This window comes from Seriola aureovittata, chromosome 11 (assembly GCF_021018895.1).
Source record: "Seriola aureovittata isolate HTS-2021-v1 ecotype China chromosome 11, ASM2101889v1, whole genome shotgun sequence".
Classification (NCBI taxonomy): domain Eukaryota; kingdom Metazoa; phylum Chordata; class Actinopteri; order Carangiformes; family Carangidae; genus Seriola; species Seriola aureovittata.
Window position 1 is genome coordinate 16,091,253 of NC_079374.1, and position 24,972 is coordinate 16,116,224.

General features: G+C 43.1%; 1 protein-coding gene across 2 annotated transcripts in view; it reads right to left on the reverse strand.

Moving 5' to 3' along the window:
• Positions 1 to 24,972, reverse strand: part of si:ch211-45c16.2 (mitogen-activated protein kinase kinase kinase 13) — a 33,004-nt gene that overhangs the window by 4,198 nt on the left and 3,834 nt on the right. Inside the window, exons 2-12 of one of the 2 annotated variants that reach the window (XM_056389738.1) lie at positions 17,300 to 17,378; positions 5,860 to 6,569; positions 4,414 to 4,597; positions 4,075 to 4,266; positions 3,115 to 3,273; positions 2,782 to 2,940; positions 2,553 to 2,661; positions 2,265 to 2,374; positions 1,829 to 1,945; positions 1,098 to 1,241; positions 63 to 837 (exon numbers count right to left, since the gene is read on the reverse strand). In XM_056389738.1, the coding sequence (XP_056245713.1) occupies positions 63 to 837; positions 1,098 to 1,241; positions 1,829 to 1,945; positions 2,265 to 2,374; positions 2,553 to 2,661; positions 2,782 to 2,940; positions 3,115 to 3,273; positions 4,075 to 4,266; positions 4,414 to 4,597; positions 5,860 to 6,502 (2,592 nt within the window). In that variant the 5' untranslated portion in view covers positions 6,503 to 6,569; positions 17,300 to 17,378. Of the gene's footprint in view, positions 1 to 62; positions 838 to 1,097; positions 1,242 to 1,828; positions 1,946 to 2,264; positions 2,375 to 2,552; positions 2,662 to 2,781; positions 2,941 to 3,114; positions 3,274 to 4,074; positions 4,267 to 4,413; positions 4,598 to 5,859; positions 6,570 to 15,128; positions 15,348 to 17,299; positions 17,379 to 24,972 lie in introns of those variants that run through there. The other variant, XM_056389739.1, reaches the window with a different exon arrangement.

Here is a 24,972-nt window from a genome sequence, read left to right on the forward strand (position 1 = left end):
AGTTTCCTTGAAATAAACGCACGTCACAGATTCCCTGATGTAAGGCTTCAAGCTCTGCTTACCTTCCTGAGTGGTCTGAGAGTGTGGGGCAGTGCAGTGGGCAGGGTGTGTGTGTGTTGGGATGCCTCCTGTTCCTTTGAATCAGCCTTCTTTGTGGCCTCCCCATCCGAAGCTTGATCTTTGCTGGGTGCCCCTAAAGAAGACTGAGTCCCTTCTTGGGTGCTTAGCAGCGAGTAGTGGGGTAGCTCTGGGTGGCTGGATGCAGGCAGGGTCTCCTGACAGTGTAGGCAGCCAGGGAAGGGGTGCGCCTGGCAGCAGGGGCACAAAGTACCAGCTGCAGCACCTGGGACAGGATTGGAGCTGGTGGATGAAGTCCGCTGTCGCGTGTCCGCATCCACAGCAGTGGAAATGAGGTCGGGGCTGGAACCGGAAACATGGCGCTGCAGGTGGTCCGTCTGAGGGCTACGGAGGGCAGCGGCAGGGCCGAAGTAGCGCAGGTTGTTGGCACAGTTGACAACGGCCTCCTCACGGCCCTTCAAGGGGAGGAGGGGCCCCTCATTTGGTAGGTGGTGGTGGTGGTGGTGGTGGTGGTGGTGGAGAAGATGGTGGAGCGGCTGCTCCTGGAGAGACTGGGTTTCTTCCGTCGCCCCAACAACAGGCTTCAGCACACCAGGGAACTCGCTGTGGCTTCCTTTGCTGTTGGCGCGGCGGTGACGAGGCTTGCTTCGGTAGCGGGCTTTACCAGGGGGAGTAGAGACCTTCGGGCTGGCAGACAGTGGTGAGGGGGAGGGGAGAGGGTCAACACTAGGGATGCCATCAGAACGAAGCAAGTCAGGCCTGGAAAAAACCCATTCAGCAGCATTAACATAATGTAAGTGAATCTTATTACCCACAACATATATTCTAACGACACTTCTTATGTCCGTCCTTGTAGTTTTACCAGAACATATAAAAATTTATCTTACTTTACTGAGAACTGACACTTATTTATATATAAATGTTTGAACCTGCAAATGCTAATGTGAGTACAGCAGCTGAAACTGAGAATTATTGTCTTTTCTTTTACAGTTAATGGTTCAATTAGCTAAGGTTCTTGCCTTTTCGTGGGGGGCATCCCAGGTTTGTGGGAAATGCTTCCTTTCTTCTTGATGAGCTTCTCTACAGCGTTGGACCTGACGATGGGTCGGACCAGGTGTCGCTTGTAGGTCCCGGGGTATTTCTTCTCCACTGCCTGCTCTCTCCTGCAGGGATGGCAGAGTTAAGTTGGAGCTGTATGACTGTGAACTGCATCAACATTCACTTCTACACAGAGTTGTACTTTCATTACTATAAACTCTACAAGGCAGAAAATTAAGGTGTACAAATCTACTGTATATAAATTCCTGTAAAAACCAGTGCAGATTATCTCATTCTTTATCCATTGATCACACTTAACTTTACTTTACTTAACTCACAAGAGAACATACACAGCAGTTTATCAGAAGAGGAAGGAAATCCTAATGGCTGAAAACAACAGTTCAAGAAGTTGGAAACAAGTCAAGGCAATCAAGAAACTCCCTGAGACTTTTATTTTTTTGTGTCATTCTCAAAAAACAAAAACTGAGGCTGAAAATTATCATTTTAGTTCTGTTGTTCTGACCAACTGAAAATACTTTCAGATGTCTTGCCAGGTCACTGTAGTCATTTCAAATATTTGTAACAGGAAATGCCTTTGAGGAGGAGGAAATGGTGGCATACTGACAACCAGTAAGGCCCAGTTATGAGGAAAAGAGCAGGACAGTGGTGCAGCTAACTGATTACTACTATGATATAACGTTTATTTGCATACTTCATTAGTTCCTTCTCCCGGACCTCCAGCTGCAGCATGATGGCACTGAGCTCCATGTAGAGATTGTTGGCTCTCTCCAGTTTCCTCTCATAGTGCTCGCGAATGTCCAGTGCATGCCTGCGGGAGTACAGGAAATGCAGCGAAATATTCACTCCCAACAATTTCAAAACTACATCAGTCACACTAAGAAGCAAATCCCTGCAAAATTAATTCAATTTCCATTAAAATACACAACTACTAAAGACTGTCTGGTCTACCATGCAAAGTATTTCAGATGCATTTTAAGGGAATGGTACATCTGTACAGACTAGCCAAATGGAGGCGATAGAGCATTTGTTTACTTGTTACCAACAGGCAGAAAGAATTCATGCTATCGACTGGTGATATGTTTATTATACGCCTTGTTTATCCCTGAATGCGGCCATTTCATACACACCTGAGTTCATCCCTCCTGCGCCGGATCAGCTCCTCGTCCAACCTGTGGATGCAGGTGCCTTCACTTTTGATCTTCTCAAAATGTTTCTTCACTTCCTCCCTCCATTCTGCCTGTAATATAAATTTGAACCAGTCAAAATGCTGTCAATCCACTCAGCTATCACTGCTATGGCAGAAATAATAATGTTATCTTGAGCTAATAAATATATGGGCTTGTATAGTGCTCTTCCTGTGACCAACACAAAGTGAAGGTCATTTTTTTTTTGTGTTTTCCAGCTGTAGTGCAGACCTGGGACTTGAAGTAAGTCTCCTGAGGAGCTCCAAGGACGTCGGCAGATGCAATGTCGAGGTGTAGGAGAATCTGACGAAACGAAGGCCTATTCCTGGGCTTGCCTTGCCTGGAAAGAAAATGTGGAGAAGAGATGTGATTAAATGAGAATGTGTACTTTTTAGCAGTTCTGTGTGACGCATCATTTAAGTGTAAACACAGCCCTCAACTATTGTTATTCCATACTCACCATGTTTGTTTCATGAGGATTTTGAAGCCATCTGGGCATGTGGAGGGCACAGGAAGGTGAAGACTGTTGCTGCCAACACCCCAAATAATGGCTGAGGAGTCTACATCTTTGTAGGGAATCTCTCCAGTCAGCAGTTCCCACAACACAACTCCAAATGACCTGCAGTACACAAGAGAGACAGGTCTCACTACAGCAACATCGACAGATGACTCTTAAAAATACTGACAAATAACAATGTGTGCATTGCTTGCATATATGTCTCTGTGTCTTTATACCTTACTATATTTCTTAAAATAAAATTTAATTCTAAACTTGTGGCATTTCAGTACTTACCAGATGTCTACCTTCTCAGACACAGGCTCATTTCTTATCACTTCTGGGGCCATCCAGGCCACCGTACCGGCAAATGACATCTTTGTACTTTTGTCACTGAGCTCTTTGGACGTTCCAAAGTCAGAGATTTTCACAGTGTCGTTGTGGGTGACCAAAACACTAAAACACACACACAGACAGCACAAACACTTGTTAGCAAACTGACTAAAGAAAGATGTTTGATTAATCCAGATCAGATGACCTGGATCAAACCATTCAGACTGAAGTTTTTTTTCCTGTGAAATTTCACTAGCTTTTAAAGATGTGTGAGTTTCTTTTCACAACATTTAAAACCATCTTCCATCCTAAAAGACCTCACAGTTACAGAAGCACATTTCTGCATCTGAATCACCTCATTTAGCCAAATGAGACTGACCTTTCCAGCACATTCAGCCTGCTATCATTCTGCTGACTAATACAGTGTTTGGCACTGCTGCAGCATGATGATATTGATTAGACAAACAGGGCTACAGTGTGCAGAGGACGAGACAGGAAGAGCAGGATGAGGCACAGCTCTGTGTCTTAGTCTTACATTGAGGCGACTAGCTTTTATTTATTCCAAGAATGGCATTTGAGCTAATGTCAGAGTATTTGGAGCTAAAAGGCTGAATTGCTGTTGTTGCTTTGGGCTAAGAAATCTTAAACAAGACAGCTGAGCTGTTTTCCTGAGCATTACAGATCAGTTTTGAGAACATGACCGCAGCACCCCTGGGCTGCTGCATAAGAGTAAAAAAACAAGAAACATACTGCACTAGATCAGGAACAAACAACAACTTTTCTGCTTCACATATAGAAGCATCTTCATCTGATTTAACCGCATTCCTATTGCAGTTCCTATACTCAATACAGTTGTCACAGGAGTGAGAATTAGAAACTCAGTTATATTCCCGTCTGACAATACCAGCAAAACAAGAGACTCACTTGGGAGACTTCAGATCTCTGTGGATGATCTTGTGAAGGTGTAGGTAGTTCATGCCACTGGCGATGCCTGTGGCCCAGTCCACCAGCAGCCTGGGGGTCACTTTCCTCCCCGCCCTTAGCACCTCGTACAGCTGACCCTGTGCACAGTACTCCATGATGATGCAGTAGCACGGTGCCTGAGTGCACACGCCCCTAGGTTGCAAAAAAAAACAGGAAACACATCTATAGTCCATCGGACAAACCCAGTGTCTGTCCACCATGCACACTAGGACTCAATCAGAGCTGAAAACAACAGAACAGCATCAGTTAACAAACACAGTCAAGTGGCTGTAGACTTACTTAAAGCTGATGATGTTGGGATGCTTGAGTTTTCTCAGGTGTTTAATGTCAGTCTCCTTCTGCTCGCGCACTTTCTTGATGGCCACCTCCTCAGAGCGGAACTTTCCCAAGAAGACAGCCCCCTGCGCACCGCTGCCCAGCCACTGCAGCTCCGAAATCTCCTCAAATGGAACCTCCCACATGTCTGGACACAGATAAATTACATTTTGTCAGTATGACAGCTGCATAAAGTCACATTCTGAAGTGCATATTATCGTCTTTGATTATATAAGATTTTTAGCATTGTGTTTGTCTGTCTATACTCTCTGCTGCCACACTTGCTCTATATAGGAATCGCTCAAATTTTTGGGGAATAAGCTTATTCATTTTCTTGCTGAGTGTAAGATGTTCACCTTCATATCACTCTCAGGTCTGTATGATGATAATAATAATAATAATAATAATAATAATAATGATAATCTTTATTGTCCACAAATGTGGTAATTTGCCTTTGGATTCACAGGCTGGTTAGCAACAAATAATTGAGACTCACAAACAATAAATATATGAAGCTCATTATATGAAACTACAGCCAGGAGCCGTTTAGCTTAGTTTATCCAAAAGACTGGAAAAAAGGGGAAACAGAGTGAAGATAAAAAAATCCACCAACCAACTCCCTTTTTAAAGCTTTTAACAGGTTAGACCTTATTTTTAGTATGAAGTACAAAGTATAAAAAAAACAAGTTGTGACTCTCCCTGAGGTGAACATGAAAATGTGAACATATGAAACTATTCCTTCAAGAAATGACTCATGACTCAAACCATTATATGTTGAAACTTTCAAAATAAATGTCAATCAGTTTAAGTCTCCTATCCCCTCTCTCATTGTAATATAGTAACTCAGGAGTACAGTCCGTCTCAGAGGTACAGATACAGTATGTGGCACACCCAGAAAAGCACAAACATAGTAAGCACTAGTTATTGTATTACTTAGTCATACTGAGCAAAAATAAGCCTAAAGCCCAGTGCAAAGTGCTATAAACGTCTTAGATAGTGAGTCATACACTGTTCCATCCTCGTTATGTGGTTTTGGAAACAGCGTAGAGGAGAAGCTATGCTGCTACATCTGAACTACAGCTGACCAACCACAAGGCCCAGCCTAGTTCTGTCTGACCACGGCTCCTATCCTGTGTGTCCAGCCTGTTCAGGCAGTCCTGCAGCAAGGTGAGTCTACCTTTACCATGACTGCAGTTGAAACCGACAGCTGTACAGCTTCACCGCAACAGCGATATAGTGAAGCTAGGAGTGGCTATTGAATTACAGTTTCAGACTACATGAGGAGAAACAGGAGGGAAGCTGAAGTTTGTTTCTCAGAAGTCTTAAATAGACAGGGACATCTGGATTAAACACAGAGCATTTTGTTTACTTTACTGATGCCATGCAGAAAGACAAAACCCAAGAGCTAACCTTGCTGTTGTAGCTTGTATTCAGTTGAGTATGTTTTCCCTATGATGTTCCAAACAGGCCGAAGACAGCCAAAGAGCCCCTCTAAGAAGCCCCCTGACCCAGGCCCTGCTCTCTGGAAGTGCAGCTTGATGTCGTCAGGGTGATGTGTGTGGCTCTGTCTCCCCTCTCCACTATGGTCCATGGGACAGTCCCCTTCTCCCATCTGCTCCTCCATCCCACTGCCACACCCGCCGTGCTCACAGGATGCCGGGGACCCAGCTTCTTCATGGTCCTGCTCCTGCAGCTGGAGCACACTGTTGTCGAAGTGCCCGCCCTCACTCCGCGTTGAGTCCACGCTCAAGGCCGTGTTTGGGGGGCTTATACCCCCTAGCACTGAGTCCTCGTCCTGTCCAGGCGTCTGCAGCGTCTGGATGGGAACAGGCAAGTGTGTAGGTGGGGCCAGGTCTGTGATGATCTGAGGAGGTAAATTAGAGGGAGGGGCCTGAGGAGGCTGGGGTTGGGAGTTGGGTGAGTTTGATTTCTTCATGGCGTCCCCAACCACGGTGAGTTTGAGCTCCTCTTTCAGCTTGCCCACCAGCAGACTAGGGCAGGAAGTCCATGATAGCACCTCGGGGGAGCTACCCATGGTGTCGTGCATGTGCATGGGCTGCCCAGTGATGATGAGTGGGGCGCGTCCTAACACACGGGTTTGTCTGAATGCTGAAAATCACCTGCAAGGGAAGGATAAAGAATGAAAAAGAGAGAGAGGTTAATTGAATTGTAAAGTACACAGAATTTGGAGTAAAAAGCTAAGCTGATTCCATTTGGATGATTGTAGACACCACTGACACAACATAAACATGATTATAACTGTCATTATGGGACCCTGTTACTTCCACAAAGAGAAATGCAATCCTCTCACTTTCCTCTCATTGATCCGGGATTGAGAGAGCTTACGTTAATGATTATTATTTCAACTATGGAACGCAAACAATGCCAAGTGAAGTAGGGACAGACTCTGCAAAATAGACACAACTAATGCATTTCTGGCAAACTTCTGGGAAACAGTTGGACTGAACAGATCACACTATGATACGATGATCTCTGAGAAGCAGTAACAGTATAGCGGGGATTAAAGGCCTTGTTGTGTATTAGGACTAGGGAGAGCAAAACATCTGGCACACACAGCCTATCCTCACTGCTTAACCAGCAAGTCTGAACATGGCCGCCACAAACCTTTAAACAGCTGCACAGGAAACTCAACAGACGCTCAACCACCAGGAGACAATCTATACCATCTTAATCTGTCTGTGAGTGTTACACAAGACACCGTTGAAACAGGGTCAAGGACGGGATATGTTTCTGAAAGGGATGAGTCCAAACATAGAGGTCATGGAAAAACATGTTGGTGATATGGGTAAAAACCTCTTTCCCGCTATATGTAACACTGTGATATCAATATTGTGATATTAATATATATTGTGATACAGTCAATTTTCTGGAAAATCAATTGAGAAACTGTTTATGGGAAGAGGTGTCTAGGTTTTATCATATAAAATAAGACCACGGCCAAATACTTCTAAAGATATTAAAGGATAGCTTCAGTGGTATGGCAAAATCTCCAACAAATTTAATTAAGTTACATATCGTCACATTATGCAAAGTAGCTGTCATCACTGTCGACTGAAATCTGAGGCAAAAAACACTGATTTCTCAAACTTGGCAAATGAGCTCAGAGCAAATATACATGCACAGATGTAGAAAATCTAACAGCTTAAAAGATAAACCTGTGTGACAAAACACTCTCAACTCATGGTCCTACCTACCAGCTTTTTCTTAGCTTCAATCACTTCTCACCATCTACATCAGTGAACGGAACAGGATCAGGTGTCATCATGTGACCTCAGTGCGTAAGTGTAGTCATGTGATAACAGGGGGTCCAACTACACATGCTGTTGAAGACCATACAATGCGGCTGACAGCTCACAAAAATCTAGTAAATGGACCTTGAGCTGAGATCATGAATTTGCATTGCCATGCATACCGATCCAAAGGTCGGATAGCACTGTCAGTAATGTAGTGACAAGTCTCACTTCGCGTGTAATAACAGTTAAAAATCATCATCACTTTGTAGTGTATGAACAGCAGCTACAAAGAAACATGTGGAAGCTAACAACTGAATAACACAACGCAAAAATGTATCAATGTTTAAAGGTATAAGGTTGGTTTTATTCTGTATCTTCCTTTCAAATCTAACTAAAAGACCAAACAACGCGTTTGTCATAGATGTATTTGTATTCACTGTAGATTTTACCCAACATTATTCAAACAGGAGTAAATGGTGCATGTTCTGGACTATTTTAATACACATTTGGTGCTATAGTGAGTATTTACAGCAGCAGGATGGTGAATGTGGGAATAAGTCAAAATAAACTACAGAAGCCCTGCTTCTCATATTAAAAAACATGTTGATCTCCATTTGTTTTGCTACTCACATGGTTGCATTATCCTTCGGTGCCCCAGAGAATACGTTTTTTGTTCGTCTTTTTTAAGCGAAAATGCCAAACAATTCTGGATTCTCAAATATTAATATTTGACTGTCAGATGTATTGATAATGAAAATAATGGATAAACACTTCCTTACCCAAGTCTTTCTGTGTGTTAATTACTTGGCACAGAAAAAGATGGAAGCTACTTAATAAAAAACTTTACAGCAAATAAGCATGATGTAAACAAACAGTTAAGGCCTTTAAGGCCTCAGGGTCACAGGGTCCCTCATCAAGACTGGGGCCACAAGATGGAGGACGGAAGACCTGTTATAGTTGATACACCAGTGGTACAAAGATCTGACAAATTTGTCATTAATCAATTTATTATAATAGACCCAAAAAATATGGAGTAAATCTGGCTTTGGGGCCCCTTGGGATCTGGGTGTCCTGGGCATTCCTGGATAATCTTGCCTTGGCAACTGATCGCTTCTCCATTTGTACCTTATGATGCAAAACCCTGCACTTCACAATGGAGAATGCCAACCAAAAACACTCTTCTTCATATCAAAGATGTAATTAAGAAAACTGCTGAAATGTGCAACCCCTATCCTGTCAATCTATCAAACTCTAATAATAGTTTACAGGTGCGTATGTGTAGTATTTTGCATGATTATAAATTTTGCATCAGATCTTTCTGACAGCATAAGTTTGTTTGTAGAAGAATAAAACAATGAAGCAAATGATCAGAGGCCTCAGTATAGCACACTGTGTTTTCAGACAAACAGATGGCCATTTATCCACAGTCTGATGGTGCTCCTTTACCAATGGCAAAAAGCAGCACAAAGTGCTGCGTAAATGACACTAGAGTTTTTTTTCCCGATTTAAACCGATGAGGACACGGCCTCAGAATTCCAATCAAGTTTGAAGGGGCAGTAGAAAATAAAGAGTGCTGGACACAGTGAGAGGGAGATAGTGAGAGGCTGTAGAGTGTGTACAGTTGGGAACAGGAGATCAAAGTCCAGGAGGGTGGAGACAAAGAGGCGGAGCAGTGAGTTGGCTCTGTGTTACGTGGAAGTTTCCTGACAAGGCTAGGACAGTTATGAAGTCCAATCGAAACGCACTTCATTTACATTGCCCACTGCGGGCAGCGCCGGCTCTTCCACTTGGTCCAGGTCACAGTACCATCAAGCCCTGATCCCTCTGATGCAGATAACTTTGCTGTTTAAATTCCACAAAGCTGTGACACACCTGGATTTCAGACCCCAACATGTGTTTTTAACCATGCATTTGTTCATTCCACATTTTGTTTTATTTTGATACTTATAAAACAGTGAAGTACAGAAAAGATAGGGTAAAAGAGAGGTAGATTAAAGGTTTCTGGCAGGACTCGAACTAGAGCCCTCGTCTGCTGGCCCACACGAATGCTGCCTTCATGTTTGTTGAATGTGTGTACTGTATCTGTGTGTATCTACTGGGGGTAACCTGAGTGCTGTGAGAGTGTGGTGGCTGCCAGGAGCTCATCTATAATGCAGGCCTGTCTCTAAGCAGGTTGCTGAGAGTGCAGGGGAAGGAGAGAATGCTCTCTCAGGTATCCAATAAATCCGTCCCTTCCACAGCAGAGACAATCGAGCTGCACGAGCAGAGGCCCGGACTGTAATTCCACCCCACGGACGATTCTCAGGGCTGGGCTTCTGACGTGGGTCGCAGTGGGTGGATGTGGTCGGCTGGATGGAAACACGCACATTAAGACACAAGCCTGCACGCACTGTAACTTCTATAAACTAACGAAAACGGCATAATTATCTTGTCTGAATAATGACCGCAGAGCACAACATGACAGAAAAGAAAGTGCCTTTCTACCTTTTATACTGTTCCCCCATTTGTCCTCTCTCTCTGCCCAGTCTCTTCCATCTTTCAGGTGGAATCTGGACTGAGTGTATGCATCTACATCTGACACCAAGAATAGGAAACAGACCTCTCGCCCTCCCCCATTAATCTCTAATGGAAGATCTCTATGAGCATAGAATCCCATGAATAATGTCTGCACCTAATCAAGAAGGACCCAAGGTTTCATTTACACAGTCATTTATTTACAGGACTTTCCGAAAGTGACCATGACTGGGCAAAAGGGCACGTTGACTGTCCATCTGATGGTAAAAAACACTGTGGGACATGTTTTCTTAAAGTAGAATCTCTTCAGAGGAGGACACAATGCAGATATTTAGCAGAATGGATAAAATGAAGAAAGAGGGAGGGAGAGAGAGCTAGAGATGGAGAGAGAGAAATTATCAGGGGCTGATCCTTTAATCCCTCTACAGGGCTCTAGAGACAAGCTTGTACAAACACAGACCCTATTCAGCCTTCCCCCCTCCATATATCCTCTACACACTTCCTTTCATTTCTTGCCTCTCTAAAGGCGATCTAATGTCAATGGCCAGTAGCACAATGCATTATAGAAAGTACATTTCTAGTATATGAACACAATTACATGTTTCAGGGCAGGATTGGCAGAGGAAGACCACACTGGAATTGTTACTGTACCAGTCTGCATATATGTGTGTGTGTGTGTGTGTGTGTGTGTGTGTGTACATGGCAGCTGGTGGTGCAGGGGGATCAGGTTCAGAGAACACATGTGTTCACACGCGCACGCACACGCACACGCACACACACACATACATACACATACATGCCTGGGGCGTGTCTGGCAGGATCCAATAATCCCACTACTCCCAGCAATCCACTGGGGAAGGCAGTTTTTTTTTGGCACTCAAATGCCAGTATGGTTGTTTAGCTTGTGTTTCAATATACCGTAGGCAGCTGGACCTTCCACGACATATTAATGTAGCAAGAGACCGACCTTTAACATCTACAGACATGCACGTTGAATTCACACTCACAAACACAGCATCACCAGTGGCATCTGTGCCTCCATCACTCTGCTCCTCATTAAGGGAAGCCCCGCTGGGCCTCATAGGGGGAACCTCCTTCTAGGTGACAGCTGCGCCACCAACAAAGAACCAATTTAGCCCCTATCCCACCTCATCATTCACACGTTACCATGTCAACACAGCATCCATCCTGACCTTCTGCTACCAGTCACACTCGCTCTCATACAACACTCTGGTTTTTGAGAAGCCAAAAGCCTGGAGGTCACCGTTGTAACCACTAAGGCTTTCACACAGGGAAAGAAGAATAGCATTGTGTTTTAAGTAACAGCAACACAGTGGTCTTCACTATTTATTTATTTATTTTTTACAACAAAGTACATGTTATAGCTCTTTACCTACATATGAGATGGGCACAAATCTCTGTTTCATGAGCGACCAGATGCTCAACACCGGTCCGGCACTTTCATATCCTCAGACAGCTAAAGGCATGCAGAGACACATGACTGCAGCACAGTGAGTGTAGGTCAAACCTTTTCACAATTACTGTCTAAATCCAGTATACTAGTCTACTACATCGTTTTTATCTTGCAGAGCTCATGGCTGGGTGAGAGGATAAATACCTGTTCCAGACAGTTTCCATCCCTCCTGACCTCTTTTCTCAAAACAAACGGAGCAAAGAGTGAACGATGAGAGCGGCACTCATCTCCACTGAGCACCCCAAAGAAGCAATAAAGGAAGTTTAGAGTATAAAATCCAAATAGCCTGGATGAACACAAGAGCCTCTTATCATCAGTAGCTCAGGAGTCTCTATGGTCTGAACTAAACATGTGACTGTCTGTTATTCTGGGTCACAGCTGAACAGTTGCACTCTGATATCTGTACTTGTTTCCCTAGTCAATGCAGACTATGGACTTTCATGGCTGGTGTTCACTGTGTGCATAAACACTGTTATGAAACAGAAATCTGGAAACACGCTGCTCATATATTTCTTTCTTAACATTGAAGCAGACAAAATTATGATGTATTTAGCAATGTGAACATCAGATACAGAGACCTCGGAAATATGACTCCAGCTGAGCCACCCAGTCCTGATTTGATTGTCGGGATGTGGGCCGATGTCTAAATCAGCTTTCCCTTGCAACCATGGCCGCGAGTCCTGCCAGAGGGGATTGGACAGGCTGCCGTAGGTGGGTGAAAGTAATAATCTGCTGGTACGGGCACAGCGGTGAAAGGGAAAATAAACAAATTCTAGCACAGCGTTCAGGCATCTGCCATCACATGGCTGACATTTTGTTATAATCCTTCTTCCTTCATATTCTGACTCCCTTTGGTGACTCACCTGGGCTGACTTAAATACCTGGTGGTGGCTGGAGGGGAAAGCAGGCCACAGAACAATAATCTCCTGCCCTCCTAACTGCCTGCTCGGGGTTTGACCGGTGTTGCTGGGCAAATAGGTACAAGGTCAAAGCTGCTGCTGAAGCCAAGGGGAAAGTGCCAGGTGGGATCATGTGGAATATGAAAGGTTTGTTGTGAAGGTTGGATTTCACAGGGGGGGGGGGCATTCAGCGAGATGAATGAAACTACCACAGAGAGCTGACTGATGGGAGGATGAAAGAGTATGTAAAAAAAAAAAAAGTCAAGCCTTGGTTTCTTCTTCTTCTTCTTATAAAGTCCAAAACAGCAATTTCTGGGTGTATGGTTTCCTAAATTGTTAGTGAATTAATCAAACCAAAATTCATACACATTCAAATTCATATTCAGGGTTAACATGGCTGACAATCATTAGCACTCCGACCACACACGCATAACTTGTGCCTCAAATAGCCTCAGCCGGTGCCAGCCAGAATTGGAGAAAATAAATAACTGAAGAAAAGAGTGTGCGCCATCGACACGTCACACACTCTCCCTCCAGCTTCAGTCTCCCAGCCTCTCAGTGAGGCTGCAGCCAGCACTGCAACCAGGACACACAGCCTCCTAAAATCTGCAACGATCAGGCAACCTCTCCTCTGAAAAGCCCAAAAAGCTTTAATATTGGCCTTTTCAGTCAAGCAGACTCTTTGTTCCTGGTGATGCTTAACGATAAAGCTTTACAGAGCACTATTTATGAATACTAACCAGATCCATCCGGATAGATGATGAATGCAAACAGACAGAAAGGGACGGTGGGGCCAAGGAGACAGTGGAGGGAAAGAATGGCTCAGAGTAAAGTAGAGGAATAAAAGCAGATAAGGGAGACAGAAACGGGGATATGGAGGAAAATTTGTAGCAGAGAAAAATGAATGAGAGAAAGAAAAAAAAAGGAGAAAGAAGCTGCTATTCTGCTGCTGCTGTGGCTGCTTGCGGCACGATACTGTACCAACCACGCTCCAATGGGAAAGACTCCCAGAGCGACAACAAAGGACACAAGAGGAGCCGGCTCCATGTGAACTGGGCCTGTCTGCCCTGCACGGCCAGGAGACAGCAGTACACACACACACACACACACACACACACACACACACACACACACACACACACACACACACACACACACACACACACACACACACACACACACACACACACACACACACACACACACACACACACACTCAACACTGCACACAAGAGCAGCTGCTGCCACAACAATCCCCCTTGTGCTCTTTTAATAGGGACGGCCTGCTTGGTCTGCCAACAACAAGGACTGAGGAGAGAGACAGACACACAAGAAGTGACACAACAGACAAACACACATATTGCAGGAGACTGGCTGTGACTGACACCATTTTAATGGCTGCAATATGAAATCTACAGAGCAAAGAACATGTGCATTAGCATGTGAGAGGAAGTGGGTGTTGTACTACACACTATTTCTTCAGCCTGAAGACAGACTCTTGCACAGCAGAAAGCCAGGAAATCAATACACATTAGTGCTTCTATTAGCTCCTGGGTTCATACTATCCCTGCTCGCTCTTAGAATAACCGCAACATGCATCTCATGTACATCTAAATATCAAACATTGTACCCCAAGCAGCTGAAGTTAGACACTCTAGAGGAAACCCAAATGACAAACTCTTCTTGGACATGAATATGCAGCCATTATTTTAAACAGTCTGTGGAAAAAGGATGGATGGATGGATGGATGGATGGATGGAGCTCTCTCCGCCTCCCCCCTCCTCCTCTCCTCTAAAGCCCGGCTGCCGGCTACTCATCCTGTGCAGTTACATAAACATGCTTAGTAGCAGAGGACAGAGGTGGGCACATACAGAGCTTTGCTGCTGCCAAGCCGAGTAAATAGAGAGATGGATGAGGACGTAAAGTGGGGGAGAAAAGTCAAAGATGGTGAGGCAAGCAGAGGGAATATGGAAAATGAGAGAGGCAGAGTTAAGGAAGAGAAAATGAGAGACTGTGAATGGAACGTGATTTGTGTATGTGCACATACAGAGCTGCCTGTGGCTGTGCGCAGTACATGTGTGCCCCAGAAAGTCTGTCATCTCTGACCACCAGCTTTGTAACGTGTTTAGGTTGTGCGTGTTTCATTTTTTTTTGTTAAATGAAGAAGTGGAGTGTCCGTTCTGCTGGACTATAGCTTTTCCTACATCTCAACCTGTCCTTCAGGGGGCACAGAGAAGTGCTGCATCAAAAGGCAGCAGCAGCATCACCGCTGAACCAAAAATAGCTCCTGCACGCACAGACGCACGACTGCACAACACACTCCTGCAGCACTGCTACTGAGCAAATACTGACACCTGATCCACATGCAAACAGCACATACATAAAGACACATACACCTTGCACACATATACACATATGTAATAAAAGAAAACACCTGAGAGAAACCGTACACACAGACAGGAGAAGGAGAAATACCGCCACATCACACCACTTCCACTCAAATATACGGCAAAGACACAGCATCAGCAGATTACTCACAGCAGACAGAGCTCAGATTCATGGTCCTCTCTCAGCTCTGAGGCAGGGATGGAAAAAAAAAAAAAGCCGGGGGAGAAAGACTGAACTGATGTTCAGAATCCAAGAAAAAAACAGCACCAGGGAGAGAAGGAGACAGATGCTGGAGACTGACAGACATTCCTCTAACTCCCGCAGCACCTGTGATGTGAGTGGGTGGGCGCCAGCGTCACTGGGTCGCTGAAAACCTGCTCACGTCACACTTTTCATGAATGGAGCTGTCTGACGCAGAGAGGACACGGCTCAAAGAGCAGAGGAGGGGAGGGAAGGGGGTGGGGGGGTGGAGCTTTCTGCACAGACTCAGAGAGGAGGAGCAAAGAGAGATGAAGAGGAAGGAGGGGTGCGGAGGGGGGGTATTTCAAAGCAAAACCAGCTGGGAACAGCAGGTTAGGCTGCGGTGGCGTCTCTGTAAGTAGGACAGACTGTTTCTGCAGAAGAGAAAATCCCTTTGTTCCAAATCAGTGATCAGTTCACTCCATGCCAATTGTATCAGCATCCCACATATAACTGCACACTGTACCCTGTATCCTTGCAGGGGCTATTCATTCGTCACAAATGTGCATGTTGACTTTAATATTATTATAATACACCATCAGCCTCGGCTTTCTTTACAACACTGTACCAAACATATAAAGAACATCTTGTTTTATAGTCTTGTGTAACAGCAACACTAAATGCATCCTTAGTAGCCCGATGAATATATGATGGTAAAGAATCACAGTTACCACAATAAGGCACTGTTACTGTTTATAAGTTGTAACTAATGGCTTTATTAATGCTTAATAAATTATTTACGCATATAGATAACCTATATTATCATCCTCCTCTGAGATGATGTTTGTGACAACCAAAAAATGGTTCTTATTAATTAATGACTTATCTATCTATTAACCAAATTAAATTAAGTCATTATTTGCAACACATAAATCCTTTACATATGGTGGTCCCAAAATGAATAGCTTTATGCAAGGTCAGATCTTGCTGATTAAATTAGTGACTGTTGTTTTCACTCTGCTCCCAAAATGATGCATGCTGTCTAGAAAAACACTGTAGCTTGTTTTGCATCAATTCAAAAACCCCAACTCCTCCTCTGTTTTTCTTTCTCTAAATTATTTAAAATCTTGAGATAGCTGAGGTCTTAGCCAGCTCCTCATACACACACAGTACATGGCCACACTACACACACATACAGTCACACACGCAGTTCAGACCTGCTCCTGTAGTTAAATACAATATGGACATGTCAGTGTAGTCATCAAATTATTATGATTAACCTACATTTTCACCACAGGGTGTAAATCCTTTGCACAGCAGTTCTTTCTCCTGGCAAGTTAATAAGTTTTGTTCTACAGACTGACAGACTCCAGTGTTTCTGCTGAGCATGAATGCCACATTTGAGCATATGTGTTCTCCATTTTTATACGTGACTTTGTCAACTAATATCAGCTCAATTTGGCCAATTTGCCAATTCCCAGACTTGAGAGGAATAAAAAAAATCAAGCTTCAGGGCTGAAGAGCTGTTACAATCAGAGAAAAATCGAAAGGTCAGAGCAAGAATATCAGAGGGACAGTTCTTTCTACTCCCCAAAAGGTCATTTAAATGTGCTTTACAAGTATCTATAGAAGTATATACATACTAGAATACAAGTATTTTAGTTTAAAACATTCAAAAATGACTAAAATTATCAACAGAAAAGTGAAGAAATAACAGTTTTCATCTATGCATTTTGTTGCAGATATCTACTGAAGTTAGGATGCTAACCAGCTAGCCCGAGCCTGTCCTGTCTTGTAATACAACTTTGTACCTCAAGAGGTAACAGTGAGTTACTGTATCGTCCAGTCTACACTCATTTCAACATTAGATATCCAACATTACCGCTGCCCAGACGGCAAGAAACCGCATTCGGTGGCAGAGAAAAGAAGTGATAGAAGAAGAAGCAAAACATCAACATTGACTTTGCTTTCCACTACTGGAGACAGCTCTAGGCAAGTAAAGTAATGAAGCTTGATGCTGTACTTGCAACGTTTCTGCAAGACTGTTAAGTTAACGGTTGTCAATGCTAACACTGGCTATGTAGCGATAGCAAATACTTTTGTGCGTTTTGTTTTTTGTGTGTTTGTGTGCATGTACTGACCTGTCAGGTGGTTTCTGAGCATCTCAGAGGTCTGCTGAGTCTGATGTGGGCTCAGGTTTGGCTTTGTCTTGCTTTTCACCTGCATATACACACACACACACACACACACACACACAGAGAGCAGGGAAAGGAGTTCATATGAGTGAGAACATTGTACAGATTGAAGACGAATGAAGATGATGCATTGTAACCATAATAAACGACTGCGAGCTCTGGCAAAGATATTTCCATTATATTGACATTAAGAAACTCACTGAACGATAAAAAGACAATCAAGGGACCTGTTAGGAAATGGGGTGCATCACAGACAGAGGGAGGTCAGGGTGATGTATCTGTCAGTCTGTAGTGTGCAGTATATGTGTGTGTGTGTGTGTGTGTGTTTGTGTGTGTGTTTGTGTGTGTGTGTGTGTGTGGTAATGGCAGAGATTGAGACGGACTGCGACCAGAGGGGGTATCAAAAGAAACTGATTGGGAGGGAGGGCCTGCGGGTGAGTGGAAAGGCTTGGGGAACAGATGCTCCACCCAGTCCTCTCGTTTCAGGCCCAAACCTCTGGGGAAGATGATTGGTGGGGGGCAGGAGAGTGGTAGGAATGTAATGATGCATGGAGAGTGAGGGGGTTGGGATATTGGAGGAGCTTTGTCCAATCTCCATTCAGAAGCTGCACCCCGGCGAGGGACACTGCAAGAGGAGCAGGTCTGGTATCCCGGGGCGCGGCTGAGATGGAGGTGTCCAAACACTGCCTATAAATGGCGTGAAATGACAGTCAAATGAGTCACGGTGCAGATGGCCTGGGACGCTGGCTCTAATGGGACTGACAGTAAGGAATGGTGAGTGCGCTGGCTGATTGTTGGATCTGTTAAAACTACACTTTTGTGATGCAAAGTCCCAAATTAACACAGTGTCAAGCATTCTCCTGGCCCTGAAGAGAACAAGAGTGGGTGTAAACCAAAGCTGTTATTCGTGCCATGTTCCTGATGACACACTCCTGTAAACAAACACACTGCAAACACAGAAACACAGAGAGGGAATTCCCAAAAATAGAACTCTGGTTAAATATTGATAAAAAGAGAGAGAGACATCAGATATCCATAGGAGCAGGGGAACTCAAATTTCTGACTTGTTTGCTTAGCAAGAACATCAAGCTCTGCTCTATGGCCCAAATTCCAGAGGTCAGCAGATCACAAGTCTGTGTGCTCATGTGAAGACAAGCAAAGCCACATTGTATTATGAAAACAGACCAGCAACACCAACAAAAACTCTTAAATAGAAAAGAGAAACTACAGCAAACTCAGTAGTGGTGGTACATATTATGAAGAGGCTTTTAAACAGTCAGTTTTCAGCTTAATAAGATGTCGCCAGCAATTCATATAATGAATTCATATAATTAAATGCATTAATATTATAAGCTTATATCAAACAGATTTTCAAGTAGAAAAAAAAAAACACTTATGATCTTGTGAGCTAGATCAAACATGACATTTTCATTTAAAATATGATGTCATTTCTTTCCATTGTATTACGTCCATCCTCCAATTTTGATGAGTATTTAATTCATTTAACTTAAGTTAAAAATTAAACATTAACAGTTAAAAGTTTCAAAAACTTTGGAGAGTGACAAGCAGAGCAGCTGAAATCTGAGCATATTAGTTTCTACTTTGATCACAGTTTCCTCAGGTAGAAACTACCTTGCAGTACAGCCTGTGTGCTGATAATTGATGTTCATACTGGAGTCTCTGCTTGATATTAAAACAGGGGAAAAAAGGACCATTTTCTTTGGTTCCCAGCATGAATAACAAAATAAAAACAAAGCTCATTACCAAAATCACCAATTAGTTATTTTATGATCATGAGAAAACAAATCACTAACACTCGGAGCCTCTCAAGCCCTCCCAAAACACCTCTGCTGAGACGACCATCTGTCTTATTTACTTTTTTCTGGAATTACACAGACAGGCCACCTGCCCGATTGCCTGAGGTGATGCTGTGCTGTATCTCGATTTCCTCAAACTGTGTGAATTTGCAGAGTCAATGCTACAGAGATGTTGAAAGTGATGACCAGTCAGCAGCCACTCGCAGTAAGAAATAATACGTCTTCCTCAAGATTTATGTGTAACAAAGTGCATCAGTCATCCAGCGTAGGAAGAAGATTTTTCTGTCTCATAAATCAGAATCATTAGGCGAGGTTGTGTGGTAGCTTTGATAGTCCACATGTCAGGGGAGGACAACAATTACTTCCAAATGCACCAAAACTGATGTCCATGCAAGGACTAATAATCGTTTACATACTCATTTAATCAGACGATTATTTCCTTGTATTTCAAAGATTAATGATTAGTCTACGAAACAGTCCAATCAAAGAAGCTAAAACCTGAGTGTTTGGTGCTCTGCTTGAATAATGATCATCAATTAATCCTTTCAGTTATTTTTCAAGCAAAAATGCCAAACATTCTGTGTTTCCAGCTTTTCACTTGAGAGGCTTTGCAGCTTTTCTTTGTCATGTATCATCATCAATTGAATTGTTTTTGTTTTTTGGACATTTGGTCGGACAAAAAAAAAGACAAACTGACGACATCCCTTAGAGCTCTGGGAAATTGGGATGTGATTTATTAGCTATTGTTTGGTATTTCATAGACTAAATGATAAATCAATTAATCAAAAGAAATAATGTGCTGATAATATGACCGTGAAAATGATCATTAGTTGGTGCCCTAGATTCAACAGTAATCCACACATTATCCTTGAAGTCAGTGTCATGTCCGTGAGTATTCATATAATATTTCTACTTACGGAGATTTAAGTTGATCCAAAGGTTTCAAAACCTGCACTACTTTTCAATGAAAGAGCTTCAAAGTTTTTAATTCAAACAATTATTTTTTACATTTACCTTTTCCAAGACCCTCAATGGATTGGAAGTACATTAGCTATTAACATTATTAACATATATTATAATAAACTCTTTCTCTTCCCCTCCTTCTTAGTTTTCAGAGGGTTCAGATGACTTATGTAGTCAAATAAATTCCAGAACGCTTCTTTAAATGTTTCACAACCAAAAGATATAACAAGAGTCTGACCTCAGTACCTCAATTAGTTTTACTCCAGCAGTGGTCAAATCCTCCTGTTCTGTCTCCATCACCATCACGCAGACCACATGTACAGCCAGTCAGTGCTCCACGTGCCCTGGCCTCACCTCCAAGCGCACCAGAGCCGTAAACCACACTGGCTCGGCTCCGTTATACACACTCATTAATATTTCACCAGCAGCGGAACAGCAGCACTGACAGCTCCTGTGTCCCTCGCATTAATAAGAGAAAAAGCACCATCGCACACATAAGCTTACAGTGGTTTACCTTTCCAATCTGCCATCGCATGCAGCAGCCACGCAGAGACACGCCGGCCCACACACTCAGCTAAGATTACTGACAAATAAATAAGACTTCCATGGAGGCCCGCTCAGTCCTCCAGTGTGTTGACGTGTTCAGGTATGTTGCTATCACACAACATCCTATGAAGTGACGATGCAGTAACCAAAGAAGCAATCAAATCTTGCAACGTCAACCTCTTACCATACAAGTCATTCAAGATGTCATGTAAATATCATGTAAGTAAATCATTTTCTGTCAAACTCCGTGTCAAACATAAAAACGAAAATTTGCTGAAACTTTTTCCAATACAATTTTTTCCTTCCGGATACCTAAATTTGTGTATCGGCCGATACCGCGGTCGATACCACTGTGTTAAAAGAATTATTAGCAGCTGAATACCACTAACCCTGTATGGACTTGAAATGATTGCTGTCATTGTTGTATGGCAAGGCTCAGGTTAAACCCTTTGTAAAACATGAAGAAATATATGAATGCCATGGAATCTTTCTTTTATTATCTAATTTGACTGTCAATCACAAAAGAAATAAATCTAGGAATAAATAAAAATTCCTACACTAGGTGTCCCAACACTAGTGCCACCCTCCAAATTAAAGCCTGTACACTTTGCCTTTTTACTGATGGGACTTTGCAGTGTACATCTTAGATTGTATACTTGTTAAACAGTTGATTTCTTTTTGTAAACTTGATGTTAGCAGTTAGTGCTATTAATTTATCTCTTTTTGAGTTGCCTACAAGATGTGTCCTTTACTTGCAAAACTTACTTACAATTTTATTTTTATTTCACAAAAATACTTGTAATTAGGTGGCGTGAAAGTTTGTTGTTGGCTGGGTTTCAACACTCAGCACATGCATTTTTGGTACCAACTGCAATCGTATAAATGACACAGCTGAGTGTCAGCTGGCCTGCATTTAGATAAAACGGAGTAATTGGAAGGAGGAAGTCAGATGAGTCGGGGAAACACATAAAGTAATGAGAAAAGACTGGTCCTGAGTATGTTTACTTCATGCACAAGGACAAACCTCTTTGGCTAAGATGGATGACAGAAACAGGCTGGCCCCGGCTGATTGGTTGGTTTTACAAAGGCAGGCATGGATGAGTAAGTCCGGCACACAACAACCACTGATTCTGAGAGACAGATAATGCTTGTGAGATTACCATGCTGAGCCCACCAACAACCCACAGCCTGACCAATCCGCGCTGAGAGGAAATTACATAACAATGACTGTTCAACACTCCTGGAGGATTCTGCCCACACCACAACAACAGTCCATCTATCCTGATTCCCTCTTTATCTGAGTTCAGAGTCGACGGCAGGAGCAAACAGATGATCAGCAGCAGACAGAGAGCCAGGCGGTGCTGTCCTCCCTCCTAACTGTATGCACCTGGTAATCCCGAGCGTGATTTATGGGATTGCGTGCAGAGCTATAATGCAGAACACAGCAGCCAGTCTTAGATAACATAAAACGTTATGAAGGCTCCTCCAACCTTCTTGCTTCTAATTATTTCACTAAAGAGAATTACAGAAGCGAGAGGAAATGAACACATGCTGGGATGTCATGTTCACATACACTTCACCTCCTCCTTCTACATACTAAAGAAGGATATAACAAAGAGTGTGGGGCTGCAGTGGGTGGCAGGCAGTGGTGGTCTGCCTAGGATTACAGCTGTGTAGCTGGGGGTGTATGGTGCTGATGCTGCCTGCTGCTCGCTGGGGTGAGAGGTCAGACGAATTGGTGAGGTCACAGCTGTACAAAGACAAGATGAGACGGCAGGGCAGAGCGCACACTGTACGTAAAATAAACAGCTGCATGATCCTCTGAGAAATTAAGAGTATGACATAGTCATAATAATCATTGTTTAGCACACATATCACTTCTTCTGAGCAGTTTTCAGTCATAGTAGATTATCACTCTGTCTTTGTCCAGTGGTTGGGAATATGAAATGAATAATTCCTTATTTCTACTGCTGGATACAGCTACAAATTTAAACCAAATGTCTCACAGAATCCACACCTGCCATCATCAGTCATATGGTCTAAAAACAACATATTACCACATCACACAAAAACTTTGAAAAAGAAACAAAATGGCAGAAAAATGTTCTTTCTCACAAAGATGGTCTGTGGTAGAGCTAGCCCGATTAAACGGCTGGGCCAATATTGCCTTTTTCGTCGATTTATTGGGATCAGCTATATCAGTATTTTGCATTCTGTATACTGCAATTGAATTTAAAAAAATCTGTATAAGTCAGGCTACCCGCTCTATATAGTTTACCTCTTATTTATGCGCACTGCTGCTCCAGTTTAACATTTGCTTTGGTCACGTGGTTCATGCTGCACACTCATATGTTGTGACCGACTTAAGGAAATTATCCATATTGCAACAAGCTTTATTAATGGATACACAAAAATATATACCATTATACCACGATCTACGATTCACTGTGCATCACTGTCAATCATTTAATATAGATGCTCACATCGGAGGTGGGAGATAATGCGAACACACTCAAACAACCGTAGCCACACAGACACACAAACTCAGTCTGTATGACTTGTGCATGTGCTCTGGTTCTTGCTCCTCCACTCGTGTGTGTTAATATGCTCCCCATGAGGCGCTGCAGGCTGTGGTAATTATAGAAGCTCGGCTAGCAGACACTTTGCACGAGAGAAGTACATTAAAAGACATGTGCAATTGCATACAATGCATGCATACACACACACAAACCAAACCACACACACTACCAAAACATATTATATAGATATTTGTATTCAAAATAAGCATCCACTTAAACTGCATTTTGATCAAACTGTCTCGTATAAAGGGATTCGTGGTGTGCGGCCGCATTTAAAACCTAAATAGTGCAGATAAATTTATCATTTGTCTAAATATGAGTGTGGATTTAAAATAACCAGCAGATGCAGACTGCTCTGCCAATCCACCCACTGTTGCTTCAGGAAGCAAAGCCTCAGGAAGTAAAGCATAATATTAGCAGCAAAGCCCAGGCACACTTAGGGTTCAACAATGCTGGCTTAATCTAACCCCCTCACAGTCACAACTGTAATACCCCTTCCCAAATATAAAGAGATGTGGGGCTTAACCCACTTCTCAACAGAATCCCAATCCTCAAACTGGCTGACCATCAGAGCGTCTGCGAGTGTCCAGTAAACCCTTTGGCATACGACAACTCTATCTGCAGGAGAGCCAAAAGAACACAGGAGCCCGGAAGATGGAAGACGCTCACTTTCTTAATCAAGCTGAGTTGTCATTATTGGCATTTAGTGGTCTGATATAGACGTGAGGCGTGCCAGGAGGGCTCTCGGTGTGACAAGCTGGCCCTGCATGCTGCGCACAGTAAGCTAAGGATGAGATGGAGGCAGGGCCTGTGGAGCTCAGACAGTGTCATTACAAAAATGTCAGTCAGAAGGAAGGAAAGGAGGAGAAGGCCCCAGGGAGGAAAGGGGAGGAGAGGAAGGGGGAGGGAGAGAGAGAGGACACAGACAGAGAGGGAGAGGGGAAGAGAGGGACGGGGGCAACACTTTCATGTTCACATCGCTCATTTACCACAACGTTTGTTGTTTGGCTTTTTCCACTCAACCGTCGTTCAGTGACTGCGCCGTACACAGCGTAAACATTCAGCACACACACCTCCATGATGTCTATTTCTAGACATTAGCATTTAGGCATTTATTAATGTCAACTATGCACACCCAAAAACACAAATATATTTGAGTTTTTTTCCCACTGAAGCTGAGAGATTAATTCATCTTCTTTTGGAGGATTTTATACTTTTGTTAGATAACATCAGTAGAGATGTGACAGTGAATGAGGGGAGATATAGGAGTTAGTTATTTAACCAGTAGACCATCAGGGCAACCCAAGATTCGACTCTTTGACCCAGACACTTTGATACACACATTGAACAAAATCAAATGTGGCATTAAATGAATAAAATGTACAATGTCAATACAAAGTTTCTAAAAAATAAGAAGAATTGTATTTTGTTTTCATGTACAAATGCATCGATTAACTGAGTTTACACAACTAAAGAAATACAAAACTATGAGTCAAAGGCCCTGCGCACGCACACACACACACACACACACACACACACACACACACACACACACACACACACACACACACACACACACACACACACACACACACACACACACACACACACAGGAGTGTACAGTTATTCTGGCTGATTAGTGTTGTCTCAATAATAAATAAATAAATGGAGTAACTGGTGTAGACGAGAGATCACTCACTCAAACATCTAACCT